We start from the raw sequence: 18177 nt of genomic DNA, 5'->3' as shown, positions 1-18177 counted from the left end.
AACCCGCTAGCCTGAGGGCTTTTGCCGATCAGGCCACGAGGTCGTTGTGCGTTTTGGTCGCTGCACACAAGGTTCTCCGAAGCATGAGCAAGCTCTGCTTCAGGTTCTTGGAGAAATTGCCGAGCCCAGACGTGAGTTCGATGATTATATCGAGCTGCTGTGACGCTGCAACCACTTCAGTGGTACGTCCCTATTTTTTCCATCGCCCTGATAAGCACTGGGCCGTTCATGGCACACTAGCACACTAGCGCTTCTAGTTGCATCCTTCTCCACCCTTGGTGGAGAACGCTGGATGCCTTCTCCCGCGAACGGATTTTCCACCTTATCTGCACTTGCTGTAAATTTGTTTAGAAGACTCATTTTGATTCTAAAGGGCCCCCTTCAAGCTGCTATCCAAACCCATTTGAAGTAGTCGCCGGTGGTCGCCGGTCGATTAATTTGGAACGTACTTGAAGGCCTGCCAGGTCTTACAGAACGGAGACCCATGCACCGTTTGCCATTGTTTACAACCACGGGTCCAACCAGAGGGGAGTTTCTGGTTTTTCCCGTGACTTGGTTGTATTACCGCCTGGCACCACGAGGAGGTAGGGATAAGAGTTGCTATAACTGAAAGTGGTCGGGTTGCACTGTTATAGCCGTTTGCCAGCCACTATTGCCGGGTTTCGGATCAGGAAAGTACTGATGGGCTTCTGGTTAAAACTGTACTGAACTTTATTCTATATACTTGTGTGGCTGCTTTCAAATAGTTTGCGGACTGTAATTAGACTCCAAAAATGTTCTGTTCACACGTATGGTCAGTTTTGTCGTCTAAAACTGTCGTTGTAGCAGAGAACATCAGCTCGTGTATGCTTGAAACCTATGAATTTGGAAAAGTTTGAATACATAGGGAAAGGTTGGATGTGTATAGCTACGCCTACCCCGTTTGCGAAGAACGGCGGAATGCAAGGAGTTGTTTCTTTGTTCAATGTTTGTGAATGCGTCTTAAACCGCATATATGGTAGAAAGAGGATCAAGAGAGACAGTGACCATGCACGGCAATGAACTTAAAGCAGCTGTTGACTTCATATATTTGGGATCTCTGGTGATTGCCGACAGTAATACGAGTAAGGAGTTTCAACGACTCATTCAAGCTTCAAGTAGGGCCTACTTTTTCCTTCACAAGACGTTTCGTGAAAGGGGCGTACGTCGCCGTACGAAGCTAACGATGTATAACGCGTTTCTCAGTTTGATAGTTTTTTACGGACTCGAGATTGGAATTTTGCTTACGAAAGAAATACGTTAAGTATTTAAACGAAAGATGTTGTGAGTTGTGATTTTTTGGCGGAGTGCAAACGGAAGATACGGTGGACCGGCCACGTTGCAAGGACGCCGGACGACTGTGCAGCGAATTTTTTTCTGTTCCAGTACCACACCCAGACCAGGAATAGAGGGGCCCAACGTGCTAGTTGCTTCGACCACGTTGAAACCGATTTGCGTGTGTCGAGACGTTCAACGAATTGGTGAATAGTAGCCAGGTATTCAAGTACAGTGGAAAGAAATTATGATACAGTACCGTTGTACCCCGGTTCTAGGTTTCTAGAAAAAGAAAGAAGGAAGGATCGTTATCACTCGTGTCATTTTGCAGGCTGTGGGGCTGATCTATACATCGCTTTTCTACCGACCTGAGCGTTCATAATATCACCAATGATGATCTTAAAGCCCCTGACGAGCGATCATCGGGTCTACCTTCCTGCAGTCAGTGCACGTTGATTGACGCTATAATTGAAGAACCTCCATTCAGACTCTCACGAGATCTTTCATTCTGCCTAACACTACATTCCCACCCCTTGGAGGCTTTGTCGCTGGGCCATACCACCATGGATATTTCACATCTCGCCTTCCCGATAGATCTTCTGCAGTGCCCCGATGCCAAATTTCTGCGGTTCTAGCTAATTGAGTTGATGTCTATCATCACCCTTGAAATCCGGCGATCAGCTGTTGCAGGTACCGAGTTTACATTCTGTAGCCTTGTTTCGTTACTTGAGACCATGCCGAATGTTCGGAGTCGAGTCTAGATTGTTCGTAGTCGTCACCTTATTAGGATCACGCTAACGAATCTCATGATTGAGATACCATCTTGGCTTTAACGTTCGTGATAACACATTTCTCAATTCAGCCGTCCGCTCTGGGTCACACGCAGTCATCAGCCGCTCCTTACATTGAGTGCAGACACTCATTATGGCTAGCTTAAGAAAACGAATCAGATCACCGTCAAGAGCCGTCCCTGAAATGGGAACAGACGTTCAAGACTAAGAGCTACATCGTGCAATGCTCTACATTTGCATGCATCCCCCATCCCTGTCAGCATATGACGTGAAATAAACGTCCAAAAAAACCAAAAAAATTAATAACTAGGTCAATGACAGTCAAATTAACTATGTCGGGTCACGTTTACGCAGCGCCCTGTGCTTTAAAAGTTCATCAATATCTGCCAGTCACGGGGCCAGGAAAAAAAGTTGTGGTTCTAATCCGCTGTTCCCAAGCTTGGCTAAAGAGAAACGTTATACAAACTTAATAAGCGTTGCTCCAATGACTCTTACTTAATTTCCCTTCTTTTCCCTCCACGCCTTATCCCACTCTGTTGGATACTATACTATACTATACCTTTGATTTCAGTATTTTCTTCTACCGTTCCCTCCATCTATTGGAAAAAATACCTTTTTAAAAAATTCAACAAAATTGTTTGTCATAAAAAGTACGCTGGACGTTGTTCACGAGCATACCGATTTCACTAGAAATTTATAGACATCCTAGTGGGACATGCAAAACGGATATGGAATAGTCTGATTAAACTATTCAAGTTTCATCAAAATAATGTGACCCACAGTCCACAGTCTACCACCAGACTAAATTCAATTACATTTTCAATAATGAAAGTGAATAAGCCAAGCGTAATCAATGCACTCGGCAAGGCTAGGCAAGGCAAGCTAGGCATTTTTTTTTCACATTTCCCACCAGCATGACTCACCTCGGCCTTGCATTCGGGAGGATAGGAAAATTCTTTATTCTATTCATGGAGTCTGTTCTGTGCCTGCCTTCTGATACATAATGAATGCGGAGCAGCCTGTCAGTGACCCAGTTGTATTTTTGATTCTGCACCTTTATTTTATTTTTATTTTTTTCGGCGAACAAACCAGCAGCGCCTGCCGTGTCGCGGTCGGTCGGCCAGAGTCGGAGGCAGAGGCGGAAACTTTTCCGAACCATGCAGACGTGGCACTAGACAGGACGAACTGTGCTGTACCTGTAGTGGGTATAAAGCTATCTGTTTTCGTCTCTAGTTTTCCTAACTAGCAAAACAGGATCCAGGGGATTGGGTTGTCTGAATATTTCATTTGGGGTGATTCCTATATAGGAAAGAACTAACTGTGGGAGTACGTTATTTTCCATAGCTCCCTCTCTGCTGGAGGGTGTAATTTAGTAGAGTGGTGGTTGAAGTATACTGAGAAAATAATCCACGGTAAATGATGCATGATATTTTATAGTCTGTTTTTATGGGTGTTTACATTATTTACATCACATTTAACTATAGAGATTATTAGTTTACAAGTGATCAATTGATTTAGCGCAAGTTCAATTTTTAATCGCATTTATATATCGGCACTCTCATGGATTATCATCATCATTCTATATGAGTTAATTTATTACTGGTCAGTGAAAGCGTCCAAGCGAAAGTGTATGCTAGTAACGTGAATTTATTAAAGTTTTTTAACTCAAATACGATCCGCTCGAATATGCATGTTAAGCACTAGATAATGAATGAAATTCCACATCTATATAAATCCATTAACATTGACATTTTTCGATTTTACTAGTCGGCATGTGCATTCCTTCCTAGTTTGCTACAAACGTTACGTCTGAAATGTGTTTTTTTACAAAGGCTATAAATATAAGGTGACATCTTTTTATCGAATGGTTTACTTGTCCAGCACTATAAATAACGCTGCAAAGGCACCCCTGGTTGCAGTACAGCCAGGAATCATGCACCACACCATGGTCCAGTTTATCTATATAATCTCACTGCTGATAAACTTCCTGAAGATTGTGAGTACAGATCAAAGCATTTGCGAACGGATAGTTGGCGGTTACGAAATCAACATCACCGACGTTCCCTTTCAAGTGTCGCTTAATTATGAAAATTTCGGGCATTTCTGCGGTGGCGTCGTCATTGGCAAGAGCTGGGTTCTAACCGCCGGACATTGCATGTACAGTGAACAAAATCCGTTATATGCCAGAGTTCGCTTCAATTCCACCTACTGCGAGAAAGGTGGATTATTGGTTCGGATAAAGCGATCAATTCAACACCCACTGTACGATGGGTTTAAGTTCAATTACGACTTTTCACTGCTGGAACTCGCAACGGAACTTCCACTGGACGGGAAAATATTTTACGCTGCCGAACTTCCGGAACAGAACGAAACTATTGCAGATGGGCGGTGTCTCCAAGTGTCCGGCTGGGGAAGCACTGGGTTTCGCGCTCAAAAACTACGTGCCGTCAATGTTCCGGTTGTGAATCACGATGTCTGTCAAGAATCATACCGACACCATGCAGTCATTACCAGGCAGATGATTTGCGCCGGTTATCAGGAAGGAGGAAAGGATTCGTGCTACGGTGACTCAGGTGGACCGCTAGTGGACGACCGAAAGTTAATTGGTCTCGTTTCCTGGGGAGGCGGAGAGACCTGTGCTTCGCCCGGTTATCCCGGGGTTTATTCTCGAGTGGCGGCCGTACGCGAATGGATTCGTAATGTCAGTGAATTATAACGCGAAAATCAAAAGCAACTGACTAGACTAACTCGAGAGCTTTTCCATTTAGCCAACTTGTAGAATTATTTAATCACTGCTAGGATTGTGTTCGGGTGAGTGAAATGAAATGAAACCCAAGGAGAATTTATATTTCTCCCTGTGCATAACGAGCAAGGTTTTAATGAATTGTATTAAATATTAATGGGTTTCTAATTAAACGTCGAGACCGTGTTTTACCGTTTGCATTTCAGTTGAATGTTAATCGCGGGTAGATGACGCAGCCGGCAGTCTCTTTACGACTTTGTTTCTTCGTACTTGTTACAGCACACCAGCACCCAGCCCGCACGCCGGCCACCGTTTGTCTGCATGCAATGCGCGCCCCGTAACCCTGTTCGAGGAGGACTCATAAAACAAAAATTGCCATAAATTTTCACATGTTCTATTGATTTTTACGAATTCGAAATTGTTTACCGAACGGTTGTTGGCAGGGGGTGCTTCGTGTTAGTTTAGTCTCAGTTGACGAAAATCCCTTCATCGTCCTACCGACAAGTGCCATTCAGATGATACGCCCAAGCTGCTCTCACCCAGCAAGGAACATCGTTCGCGATTGATATATAAACTGAAATTCATATTAAAGATACAAAGCTTTGACAAAGAAATATACCAAATAGATTGGCGGACTATTCTTTGATATTGTACTTTAATTCAATGAAACCATATTTTCAATGATCAAATAAAGTTGTTAACTTATTAATATTATATACTGTTCTATACTACTGTTCTAGCAGATAAAGTGTGTAGCAACACGGGATCACAGGGTCATCCAGATCAAGTTTGGGAATTTCCTACTGCCATGCAAAATTTCCCATTCTCGCAATTCTCGCAAACTGGGTTATTTCGAGGATTTGGGAGGAGGAAAAGCTACCGGAGGAATGGATGGAAGGAGTGGTTTGTCCCATCTACAAAAAGGGTGATCGGCTAGACTGCTGCAACTATCGTGGTATTACGCTGGTAAACGCCGCCTTCAAGGTACTCTCCCAGATCCTGTTACGCCGGCTGTTACCGATAGCACAAGGTTTCGTAGGGAATTATCAGGCGGGTTTCATGGGGGCTCGCGCAACTACAGACCAAATTTTTACTATCCGACAGATCTTGCAGAAATCTTGCACGCATCACATCTTTATTGATTTCAAAGCAGCATACGATACAGTCGATCGAGACAAGCTATGGCAAATAATGCACGAGTACGGTTTTCCGGACAAACTGACGCGATTGATCAGAGCTACATTGGATCGAGTGATGTGTTTCATATGCATCTCTGGGACACTCTCGAGTCCCTTCGAGACGCGGCGAGAGTTGAGACAAGGTGACGGTCTATCCTGCATGCTGTTTAACATCGCTCTTGAGGGGGTGATCCGACGAGCGGGCATCGAAACGAGAGGTATGATTTTTACCAAGAGTAGCCAACTTCTAGGCTTTGCAGATGACTTCGATATCATTTCCAGGAACTTTGCGACGGCGGAGGCAATCTACGCCAGACTGAAAGCGGAGTCTAGGAGAATTGGGCTAAAAATAAATGCGTCGAAGACCAAATACATGAAAGGAAGAGGCTCAAAGGAAACAAAGCGCGCCTGCCACGGACGGTAACCGTTGACGGCGACGAACTAGAAGTGGTAGAGGAGTTCGTGTATTTGGTATCGCTGGTGACCGCGGACAACAGCACTAGTAAGGAGATCCAGCGGCGCATCCAAGCGGGAAATCGAGCCTACCTTGCCCTTCGTAAAACGCTACGTTCAGGAAGCATACGCTGCCGCACGAAGCTAACAATGTACAAAACCATTATTAGACCGGTAGTTATGGACTTGAAGCCGTGACGCTGCTTACGGAGGACATACGCGCCCTTGCCGTGTTTGAGCGGAAAGTGCTGCGGACGATATTTGGCGGAGTACAAACTGAAAGCGGAGAAAGGCGGAGGCGTATGAATCACGAGCTACAGGCACTGCTTGGGGAGACTCCCATCGTACATCTAGCGAAAGTTAGCAGGCTATGGTGGGCCGGACACGTCGTAAGGATGCCGGACGGCTGTGCGACGAAAATAGTCCTCTTCAACAACCCCACCGGCACCAGGAACAGGGGGGCCCAACGGGCACGATGGCTCGACCAGGTCGAAAGCGATTTGCGACTTCTAAGACGACTAGGAAATTGGCGACGAGTGGCCCAAGACCGAGTTGAATAGAGACGAGTGCTGGAAACAGCACGAGCCACCCCGGCTCTATGCTGCTGAAGAAGAAGAAAATGCTAATTTTCTTGAAATGTCGGAGCGAATATGTTTTAAATATTGTTTTCGTTTAGAAATCTACTGACTATGCACGAGCACTAAATTTCATAAAATTCTTGGAACTTTTTACATATTTTGTAGGTCGTTTTTATTAAAGGTGGAGGAGCATTTGGTGAGGAAGAATGGCAGACTTGAATGATATTGCGAAACTTCGATGTGGGACCACAAATATATTGCGTAGTTCAATTACTGAGTGGGACTCTAACCCACACTCTCTCGGTTTGCGCTCAAGTGTTTTAACAATTAAACTATCAGTACTCGACAGCCTATATAAATTATAATTTCACATCTAGTTTCGATCATTCCACTCTAACCATTCATACACACACACACCATACGCTGCACCTGCCGACGGTAATTATTTTTATTTGATTGCTCTTTCTGCTTCTACCACTGAGAAGATAGACTATTAGCGACTGCATTGTGGTAGGAGCTTGACAATCGGTGCCGACCGTCGATCAGCACGCTGGTGTCTTTTTACCACGCCGGGTGTGTTGTTTTTTCTGTTTTACTTGTCTTTGATTTTGTCGCGGTCCAACGTAATTTTTTTTATTAATTTTTATCAAGACGAAAGGGGGTCTTCAGTTGTCGCTTCATTATCACTCAACACTTGTCTTTTGGACGGAGCTGGAGATAGTTTGGTGGATTTAGCTCTTTTGAGATGAACTAGACTTCATTGTCGTTATATTGTATTTCTGTAATGCAGCACTGGTTGTTATTTAGGACTTCGACTGGGTTGTCTACTTGCTTACTTTTAGCCTTCCCAGAGGTAAATTAGCTTCATTTTTTTCGCCAAATTATACATAAGTTGTCGGAATCCAAATGCATTCCAAATGCATTTCAACCACAATTGACGATAAAGGGTTGATGCTCCATCGTGAGATTTTCCTTGTTCTTTTACTTTTCAATCACTTGCACCACAGCACTTTCAGGATTACATTTGCAATGTTGCCAGTTCCCGTGTTGACGCTAATGGATTTTTAAAATGACTCCGTGCACAATTATTTTTCTCTTTGATTATCTTGTAACCATGTTAATTTTGAATTTTCAAAAATATAGACCAAGCTGAACTGTTTCTTCGGTGTTTGGAGTTCCTCAAGGCAGCAGTTAGATTAAAACTTCTCAATTCGGTGGTTCGATTGACAATAGATCGAGGAAGAGGCACAATTTGTGTCTGTAAATAACCCAACCCACCGATGGTGGAGTTTGAATATGCGCGCCTAATAAGGGGTAGGTGGTTGTGCAGTCTCCTTTTGTCCAGCGCCTCTATGGTTTAAAGGTACATTAGTACCAGCGAGCCACATGCCCTGGCGGGTGTTGTGAGTTCGAATCCGGTTATAATCTCAGATTATAGTTTGGTCCGGCCCATACATCTTTCAGCATTGGACAAAAGGTAACAATCACAATGATCACTTGTTAAGCGTAGTTACTAATAAGCCCCCCCCGTTTCATCTTTCCGCTCCTTCTTCTGCACTCTAAAATGTCATTACTTTCTTTTATCGTCCCTTCGTCAATTGTAAAAGAACTATGTTTCAAAAAATATTAAGTAGAGTAAGGAGGGGTAAAAGTGCGATAAAATGATTTATCGGTGCATATTCCGAGTAAATTGCCTACATTGGCATGGATTGGTGACTACTTTGACAGCTTGAATCTAACGTAAACTTTGGTTGTTTACGAATCATAGTTGCTGAGTTATGTGCAAACGTTATTTTAGGGCGGTTTTGATGTTATTTTTCGTTATACGGCAAATACGATATCAACAGGAGGATATTACTTGTTGAAAATTTGTAGCAGCGTTTTACATCACTCACATATCTGTTTTGTAAATACGGTGAAAAGAATTTACAAAATATATTTCGCTTTTACATAATTTAATCTAACCCCGTCAAGCGCCTAGCGGGGTAAAAGTGCGATTCACGGACGGGGCAAAAGTGCGCTTCATAGACGAGTCAAAAATGTATAGCTAATTATATACAGCTTTAGGCACTATATGACAGATACTAGAAAAAGAAGATCTGCTGTGCTCTACAGATGTTGACCGAAGGAAAACGATGTTTTTCCGCTGATGAAATAAAAAACAAACGATTGGAAAAGTTTCGATCTGACGGAGGTTGCAATACACCGGCGCAAAATAGGAAAGGTGCAAATTGAGAATATTCCTTACTGAAACATACCGCAGATTAAAGATAATATGGTTTTGTTAGCTACTGCTGTGCTAATTTTATGGATTCGAGCTTCGAACTTTTGCTCCGCGGCATTCGCACTTTTGCCCCGTTGGTGGGGTAAAAGTGTGAATCGGCACTTGATCAGAAGAATGAAGAATTTATTTTGCATAACTCTATTATTTTAGATGATTTATAGTTGAATGTGAAGACATTGAGTTACTGCATCACTATAAAATATATTTTGTTGTTGTCCTTCTTTATATCTCACGAAAATTGATGACAACTTCAAACATCGCACTTATGCCGCGCCCTACTCTATATGCCTGACCTCATTTCAAGGTCAAGACTAAAACACGAGGTTGGCCTATCTGTGCCATTCATTGCAAATTGTGGTTTCATTGCAAATTTAGAAAAAATCACATGATGTAGACCTCAATGTTTGCTAAAAATTTCACGTTTTTTTTCAACTTTTGGGCCCCTTGGCGAACTTGGGGGGGAGGAGGGGTCCACTGTTTCGAGGTATTAAAAGTGTAGTTCTTATTTTTTAACCATTTTCAAGCAACCAAGATAAAATTTTTTCATATTTGACGACCTCGTGTCCAGTGTTGCCACATGTACAGATTTATCTGGAAAAGTACAGATTTTTTCGAATTTTTTGGTGCAGATTCTGTACGGTACAGATTACAAATTTTTGCCAAAAAGTACAGATAGGTACCGATTTTTCTGAATGTCAAAAACTCATACTTTTTCTCAGTGCTGTTTCTTGAAATCAATAGAGAAACATTAGTATGAATGAAATTAATACAAAACATATTTATATCTAAGTTTAGCAGAGATATGTGCAAACATCATGAAACAAATAAATGATTTGAGACTCGTGCATTTTTTTAATGCTAACAAACGAAATTTATCTATGCAATAATTATTTTTAATGGTATAGATTTTGGTACAGATTTTTAGAAGAAAAGGTAGGTACATATGAAAAAGATTTTTGCCCCTTCCAGTACAGATGAATATGTGGCAACACTGCTGGTGTCAGTAGTGGCCCCGTTTCAACGAAAATTACTCAGGGTCTTCTGCGGATTACGCAGCCAGCTGAGGCCCCAAAGCTACCGCTACGCGTACGCTAACTCTCTCGGTAGTACTCTATAGCCACGAAGCGTGGACGTTGAAACATATGACCGACGGGCTCTTGGTGTTTTCAAGCGTAAGATCTTGCCATCGATTCTTGACGGCATATTAGAAGATGGAGTGTGCTGCAAACGCATGAGCCACGTAATTTACCAAGTATACAAAAATGCGGATATTGTGAAGCAAATAAAACACGACTGGCTACAGCGGATTGGCCACGTAGTAAGGATGCCGGATGAGAGACCAGCGAAAACAATATTCAGCAGAGAATCCGGCTGAGATCGTCGACTTCGCAGCAGACCCCGTAAACGTCGAGGATGAGCGAACAGCTAATTTCATTTCATTAATTTGCCTGCTGCCTCGAAATTGTTCGAAATAATTGTGAGTTGTGAGCGCATTAATTCAACGTACCAGACACTACATTTCCTCGGACCAACACGGTTTCATTGCTAGTCGCTCCGTGACTACAAATCTTCTAAATTTCACTTCTAATTGTATTATTAGAAATGGAACGTAAGGCCATCTAATCATCGAATACTACTTGACGAAGTCTTACGTGTTCGCAACAGTTTGTCACCTGGCTACGCTCATATTTGTGCAATAAAGTCCTGCAAGTGAAACTTGAGTCTAAGTTATCGTCGCCGTTTACAAATAAATCTGGTGTACCTCAAGGCAGTAACTTGGGTCCACTTTTGTTTATTATATTCTTCAACGACGCTGCCTCTGCTCTAGAAACTGAGTGCAGACTGGTATATGCTGCTGATCTTAAAATTTACTTGACGATTCGTTGCATCGAGGATTTTCGTCGTCTTCAGACACTTTTGGACACATTTTTGAGCTGGTGTAAATCAAACTACTTCACTATCAGCACTGCTAAATGTGAGGTAATGACATTCCATCGTATTAATTCGCCGATCGTATTCGATTATAGAATTGATGATCAGATATTAAAAAGGGTCGATTGCGTTAACGATCTTGGTGTAACACTAGACCCGAAAATGGCATTTGATCGGCATCGTGCGATGATAATTCCAATAACAAGCCGTCAGCTGGGGTTTAACGCCAAAATTGGACGAAATTTCAATGATCCGCATTGTTTTAAAGCACTCTATTGCGCGTTAATCCGTCCGATTCTTGAAAACGCTTGTCTTATTTGGGCACCGCACCAGCTCTATTGGCTGGCTAGGCGGTGCTTGCTAGTTAGAGTCAGTAGGATTGTTGCACTGGCCCCGTAATTTTCCTGTACTCTAACAGCAGACTGCGAAGTCTGTCGATAAAGAAGGGTAATGTCTAAAGACGGTATAAACCCATGGCTTTGCTTTTACCAGCTCTATTGGAACATTCGAATTGAACGACTGCAGAGAAGGTTTATACGAATGGCTCTATGGAATCTGGCTTGGCGTGATTCAGATAACTTACCTCCATATCCTGACCGCTATCGTTTGCTTGGTCTCGATACACTTGAGTGTCGGCGTAGGGTGCAACAGGCGTTGTTCGTGGCCAAACTGCTGAATGGCGAGATCGATTGCCCAAAGTTGCTGTCGCTTCTAAATGTACGCGCATCTCAAAGGACTCTGAGACCGACGTCACTGCTGATTAACCGATTTCATCGCACTGAATTTGGCCGCAATGAACCAGTGGCATCGTGTATAAAAACTTTCAACCAAGTAGAGGAATATTTTGAATTCGGTGAACCGTTAAATAAGTTCAAACGTTTGGTCACAATACATTTGTCGTAGATTATTATTAGTATTAATAGTAGTTCATTTAGATTTTAAGTCAGATGAGTTGTAAAACAACAAAACAGTTTTCTGATCGCCGCAAAATGCCAGTTTACCTTTGCCTTCTCGCTTTCAACAATTTTTGAGTCCTCTTATTTCGTTCTTGGCTTGATGGTGGCCCAACGTTTCTCGATTGGGCAGAACTCTACCGTTTTCTGGCGGTTCTTATCCTTGGGTATCATTTGCACGTTGTTGGAGGCATGACTATGAATACCAAATCCAGCCAAAACAGCATAATCTAGTTTTTTTCCAGAAACTCGTTTACATAAATTTCCTAGTTGAACGCTCCGGTTGCAATCAGTGTTGCGAAGCTAACACTCATGTGGTCTAATTTTCTCACACACGCGTACTCGTTCTAACGAACACGCCGGCATAAGCATCCCTTTCGGACACTCGCTCTTATTTATTCATTCACGGCGACGAGCTAACAGCCACGGTCGTCGCTCTCGCTCGTCATTGCATCCCGAGTAGCTGATACCGATCACTCGCGTGTAGAATCAAAAGCGTAAGATGAAAAAGAAAAGAAAAACTAATGTAAAATCTTGATCCCAGAGTGCCGCTAGGCCGCACGGGCAGCTGGCTGCTCACAAGTTGTTCGCCTCGTGAGCGGGCTATGCAGAAAGAGAAAAGACTATACTTCTCATACTCGCTCACGTGAGAGTGGGTATCGTTTGCTTCTCACTCGATTTGCAACATTGATTGCAATTTCTTATTGCACTTTGATTATTTCATATGCTTGAAAATGTCGGTTTTTCCTTCCGGTTCCTCCTACTCCGGATGCTGCTAGCAGTTTGTCTTAACACACGATTCGTTGTCCATCAACAGTCGGCTCGTCTTTTGGCTCGATGTACGGTTGTCGACGACAATCCTAGCTTATTTTGGACATCTCGCACGAAGAGGTTAGGTTAGATTCAGAAACCGATCATGAAGTGAAACCCGTTTCTCTGACGCTGATTGTACCAGTTTGGAAGCGAAGCGCTGCTGCTTCAGTCGAAACCAAAGCTTCATTGCTTCATTGTTAAGTGACGATTTGCAATTAAAGGTGATATTGCCGAAATCGTCATTAAAGGTGATATTGGAATCAACTGACACAATTCTTGTTTTCATCAATGTCCAAGAGAACCATCAAAACTATTTTCAATTCATGGTCAATTTTTTTAGCATCCAATTTTGTATCTTTTTGATGAGTTGTAGTTCAAATTTGATAAGTACACGTTATGAATAGAGCCAGCAAATATACATGTATTTTCTGCATTTTGCGTTTTCAGAACCAATGAACTGTTTGGTATTTCCTTTACCTAGCTTCAAGTGATACCCCCGGCTGTCTATTTTATCCTGCCATTTTCGTTTTTCCATTAATTTATGTGATCCCGTCTTAGTCGGCTCAGATTTCAGCTCCAAAGCAGCCATCATCAATCATGCTAACGATAAGGATGCCAAAGTAAGCATATTTCGGTATCGACGAACCGTCAATACCGTAATCTGAAGAGATTGTCACGTGTTGCATCATTCTTGCCTGTGAAGATACCAAAAAAACCGGTGGATTTTCTATCGTAAAGAAAATTTATTTTAGCCTGCTATTTTTACAGTGACCCTAATTGGGTTCAACTCAGTTGATCAGATCGAATTACCAAGAGAAATGATTTTATATCTCTAGCTTCGTTTCAAATTTCCTAGATTGAAACTTATTTTTTAAAGGGCGACCGATGTCTTTCTCGATAAATTATTCGGTCTAACCACTATTGCCTTCGTCAGTTTGATTGGGGAATCATTAGCAATACTACAACAAGGGTGCATGGAGACATGCTGTCGCCCCACGCAAACTGAAACTTCACATGTTTTGCCTTTCTACTATATAAATATATAGTATAAAGGTATAGAAATCACTTGGAAAACCGGAAATGGAAAAAAGGTCCTGCGGGCCGAATGTCATATACCATTCGACTCAGTTTCGAAAACTGAGCATTTTCTGTGTGTGTGTATGTATGTGTGTGTGTGTGTGTGTGTGTGTGTGTGTGTATGTGTGTGTGTGTGTGTGTGTGTATGTGACGCTTTTAATCTCACTCACTTTTCTCGGAGATGGCTGGACCGATTTTAATGTTCTTAGTGTCAAATGAAAGGTCTGGGTGTCCCATTGGTCGCTATTGAATTTCATACTGATCGGACTTTTAGTTCAAAAGTTATGTATAAAAATACGAAAAATCTGGGACTTCATTATCTCATAGGTCCCTTAACCGATTTGAACAAGATTGATTGCATATGAAAGAGGAGCCTTGCAAACCCTTAACTTCCAAATTTCATGACGATTGGACTTGTAGTTTGAAAATTACATAAAGAAATGTGAAAAAATAGTATTTAAAACATATTTTTGTAACATATAAGCATTAATTCAATGAAAAACATCACACATTTTATTATTATTTGAAAATTACTGCTGAGATCTATCAAACGAAACCGAGTTATTTAAAATCGGACGGTTCATTCAAAAGTTATTTAAACTTTAACACTTAAGCACCGAATATTAAACCGTTAAAACGTGTGAAATCAAAACAAATGTTGATTGTATGCAATGTGTGTGATGTATGTATGTATGTATGTATGTATGTATGTATGTATGTATGTATGTATGTATGTATGTATGTATGTATGTATGTATGTATGTATGTATGTATGTATGTATGTATGTATGTATGTATGTATGTATGTATGTATGTATGTATGTATGTATGTATGTATGTATGTATGTATGTATGTATGTATGTATGTATGTATGTATGTATGTATGTATGTATGTATGTATGTATGTATGTATGTATGTATGTATGTATGTATGTATGTATGTATGTATGTATGTATGCATGTATGTATGTATGTATGTATGTATGTATGTATGTATGTATGTATGTACTGATGAAGCCTGCACGTCGTAGGCGAACTACGTATCTGTTGCAAAAAAATATTAAATATTGGGATTCAATCGAAAAGCTTTTTCTTTTCTTTGATTTCAGATTTCAATTGTCATTTTGTTCACTTGCTCTTACTCACAATTGTACAAGAAAAGCAAAAAGCGAAGAAAAGCAGTTAATTTAAGCATGTAGGTATAGTGGTGTATAGGATTAAAAATACTAGTGAGTCGATTTTTCTAAATAAATTTATACAAATTTCAAACAAATTCTGCGCATCAATAGATGCTCTTTTCAATCAATAGATACTAGAGCTTAGAAATGTTATATGAAAAATTGAAAGTATACATTGCATGGTAGTAATTTTGTAAGATTTATTTTCGTTAGTGACATTTTAAAGGACAGATGTCTTATGTCATGTATCATGTTTTAATAAATAAATCAAAAAAAGACAAGCACTGGGAATCATATCGACCATATTTCCCATTCTCAAGCATGTTTAGGGCGCAGCTTTGGCACTATTTTTCGACCTCATTTTGTTTTCCTAACCCTCTAACATTATAAAAACGATGCGATCAAGCTAATGACTATCTTTTCATGAAGGTACATTCAAAAGAAGCTTAAGTTTTGATTTTCATGCAAAAATAATTATCTGAAGGAGCGCCAGCTAAGAAAAAGTTCAATTTCTCTTTTTCATATCTAATGCTCTATTTAGTTATTTTTTCTAATTCAGATATATTGCAAAATTGAAGCCAAGCAAACTAATAGTAAAATTTTGAGATTAATCATTTTGGTGTAGATATCCTTTTTCTTCAAAAGCGAAGTATAATAATAATTTTTCTGAACTCTTGTTTTTCAAAGATGCTAACTTTTGAGCGCATGGTATTAATATCAAAATATCAAATAATCTGCTATGAACACATGATTCATATTGTCAATTCAAAAGAAGTTTCGTATATGGCTCTGAAGCCCGAAAGTTAAGGCCGTCTGTAGACCCGTTAGAGGGTTAATTTTTATTTTTCTATATATATTCATTCAAATTACCTTTTGTGTTTACATTATTTCTCGATATTTACGTGATTTAAATATTATGAAACTAAATAAAGTGTTCATCAAGTAGTATAAATGACACTTACAAGTATTCACGCACCCAAGGAAAGAAAATATAATTATTCTACGCAATACGTTGTGAATTTTACTGGCAAATAAGGATTTTGAGGAATACGGAACGCATATTTAAAAATATAGTCAAGTTAATTATAGATGTTCCTGAGAAATTGAATAGTGATTATTGTGGCAGTAGAAAGGCTAGGTCACGCCGCTAGGTGGATTAATTCGGGTTTTTTAAGTTACCTTTCCTCTTGTTCCTGTCGCCTTTTTACATGCTATCTAAATTTCAACTAGAATGAATTGGTCTGTGGAGGGTACAATAAAAAGTAGCCGAAAGAAGGACGATATTCAGACGTTGCTATTTGAACAGCCTCGCTTGTTGCCGCGTTTCGCCGTTTTACCAAATTGAAAAACCAAAGATAAATATTGTAGCCAATAACATTTACCTATTTCGTTAACAGACATTTTCGCTGTCCATATTGGCTTACGTAATGGGTTTTCCGTCTGCAGAAGGTGTCGAAAAGTATTCACTTAACCTGTTAGCGTCCAATCCCATAATACGCTTTTTATACACATTTGATTGCATACGCACGCTCGCACAATCGTCGGGTGAATTTACACGTGCTTACTCCTTCCGGATGTGGCGTGGTCCACCCACAGCAGAGAGCTTTAACCAGTGGCGTGTGCCAATGGTGGGGTAAAATGTAAGGGGTCTACTTTTTAAAGTTTGATATCTTCTTCTTGGTTAATTTCAAACTAATGCTAAATAACTAGCACAAAAAATAGAATTTTTAGAATGTTAGAATGAAAAATAAACCTTTGAATTACAGTGTTTGTTTTTCTCACGTTAATTTTGTCTTAAGTTTTTAATTATCTTAAATTGTTTTTGGCTATTTTATATGGATATAGCGTTGTTTTAACTTAGTCTTAATTCCAACTTTGAGTCTTGTGTTATTTTCTCAAATTGATTCGGATTTAAGTCGAAACAATACTGAATTCAAACATGGCCGGAAAATGGCGCCCATGTGAGGCCATATCCTCACATGGGCACCATCTTTCCGGCCATGTTTGGATTCAGTACCGTTTCACCTTAATTCAATCGTATATAATTTAGCATAAACATTGTTCTAGTTTTGTTTTGCTTTTCACCAGTTTTTCATAGTTTTGTTTCAATTCTAAGTATAGTATAGTGCCCCACCTTGAGTACGATGCTCTGAGTACGCTAGTGGTTTTAGCACTCAACCTCAGCTTTAGCAATTTTGACTATCCACACCGGATGGACTTAGCACACATGCTGCTGGGGCTAACCACAAGAATGAAACGCAGCAGGTTGCCAAACCAAGGGATGATAGCCATAAATTAGGGAGATTTATCGCTTTATATAGAAAGTAAAACTCGACCGTCTGGACGGTTTATACGCCCCAAATCATTCGCCATGGTCGTTTGGATCTGTATGAAGTCAAAAAATTTCAACATAACAGGTCTAATTTGCGTTTTTTTTCTACATTGTAACTTGATTAACATGTAATATTCAATAGGAGACTTTATCAAGAATTTTTGCTTCAAAATTAATAATTTTCCGTTTTTTTCCTTCTCCAATTTCAGGCAACAATTGGTATAGACTTCCTGTCGAAAACCATGTATCTAGAAGACCGAACAGTGCGATTACAGCTGTGGGACACTGCCGGACAGGAACGATTCCGATCTCTGATACCCTCCTACATCCGGGACTCGACCGTAGCCGTAGTAGTATACGATATAACAAGTGAGTATCGGTGGCATGGCATTTGCTAAATTTCTAGACCACCTGCTGCCGCTGCTGCTGCCAACTCAGTCGCAATTTAGTCACTGCTAGCGATGACATGCAATATTATGAATTTCCAGTGTTGTTCCATGCAATAAACCAGACCTTCGCGACAGTTGAGAATTAGAACACGCACTACAAACTCAAACGTCGCCACAACTAA

General features: G+C 40.7%; 1 protein-coding gene across 1 annotated transcript in view; it reads left to right on the top strand.

Annotated features, from left to right (window-relative positions):
- Positions 1–18177, top strand: part of LOC128738364 (ras-related protein Rab6) — a 49433-nt gene that overhangs the window by 14822 nt on the left and 16434 nt on the right. The window contains exon 3 of the mRNA XM_053833418.1: positions 17816–17975. Coding sequence (XP_053689393.1) covers positions 17816–17975 — 160 coding nt within the window. The remainder of the gene's footprint in view (positions 1–17815; positions 17976–18177) is intronic.

Source organism: Sabethes cyaneus, chromosome 2, assembly GCF_943734655.1.
Source record: "Sabethes cyaneus chromosome 2, idSabCyanKW18_F2, whole genome shotgun sequence".
In the NCBI taxonomy this organism is placed as follows: Eukaryota; Metazoa; Arthropoda; class Insecta; order Diptera; family Culicidae; genus Sabethes; species Sabethes cyaneus.
Note: the sequence above shows the minus strand (reverse complement) of the source record. Positions and strands in the feature narration are given on the sequence as shown.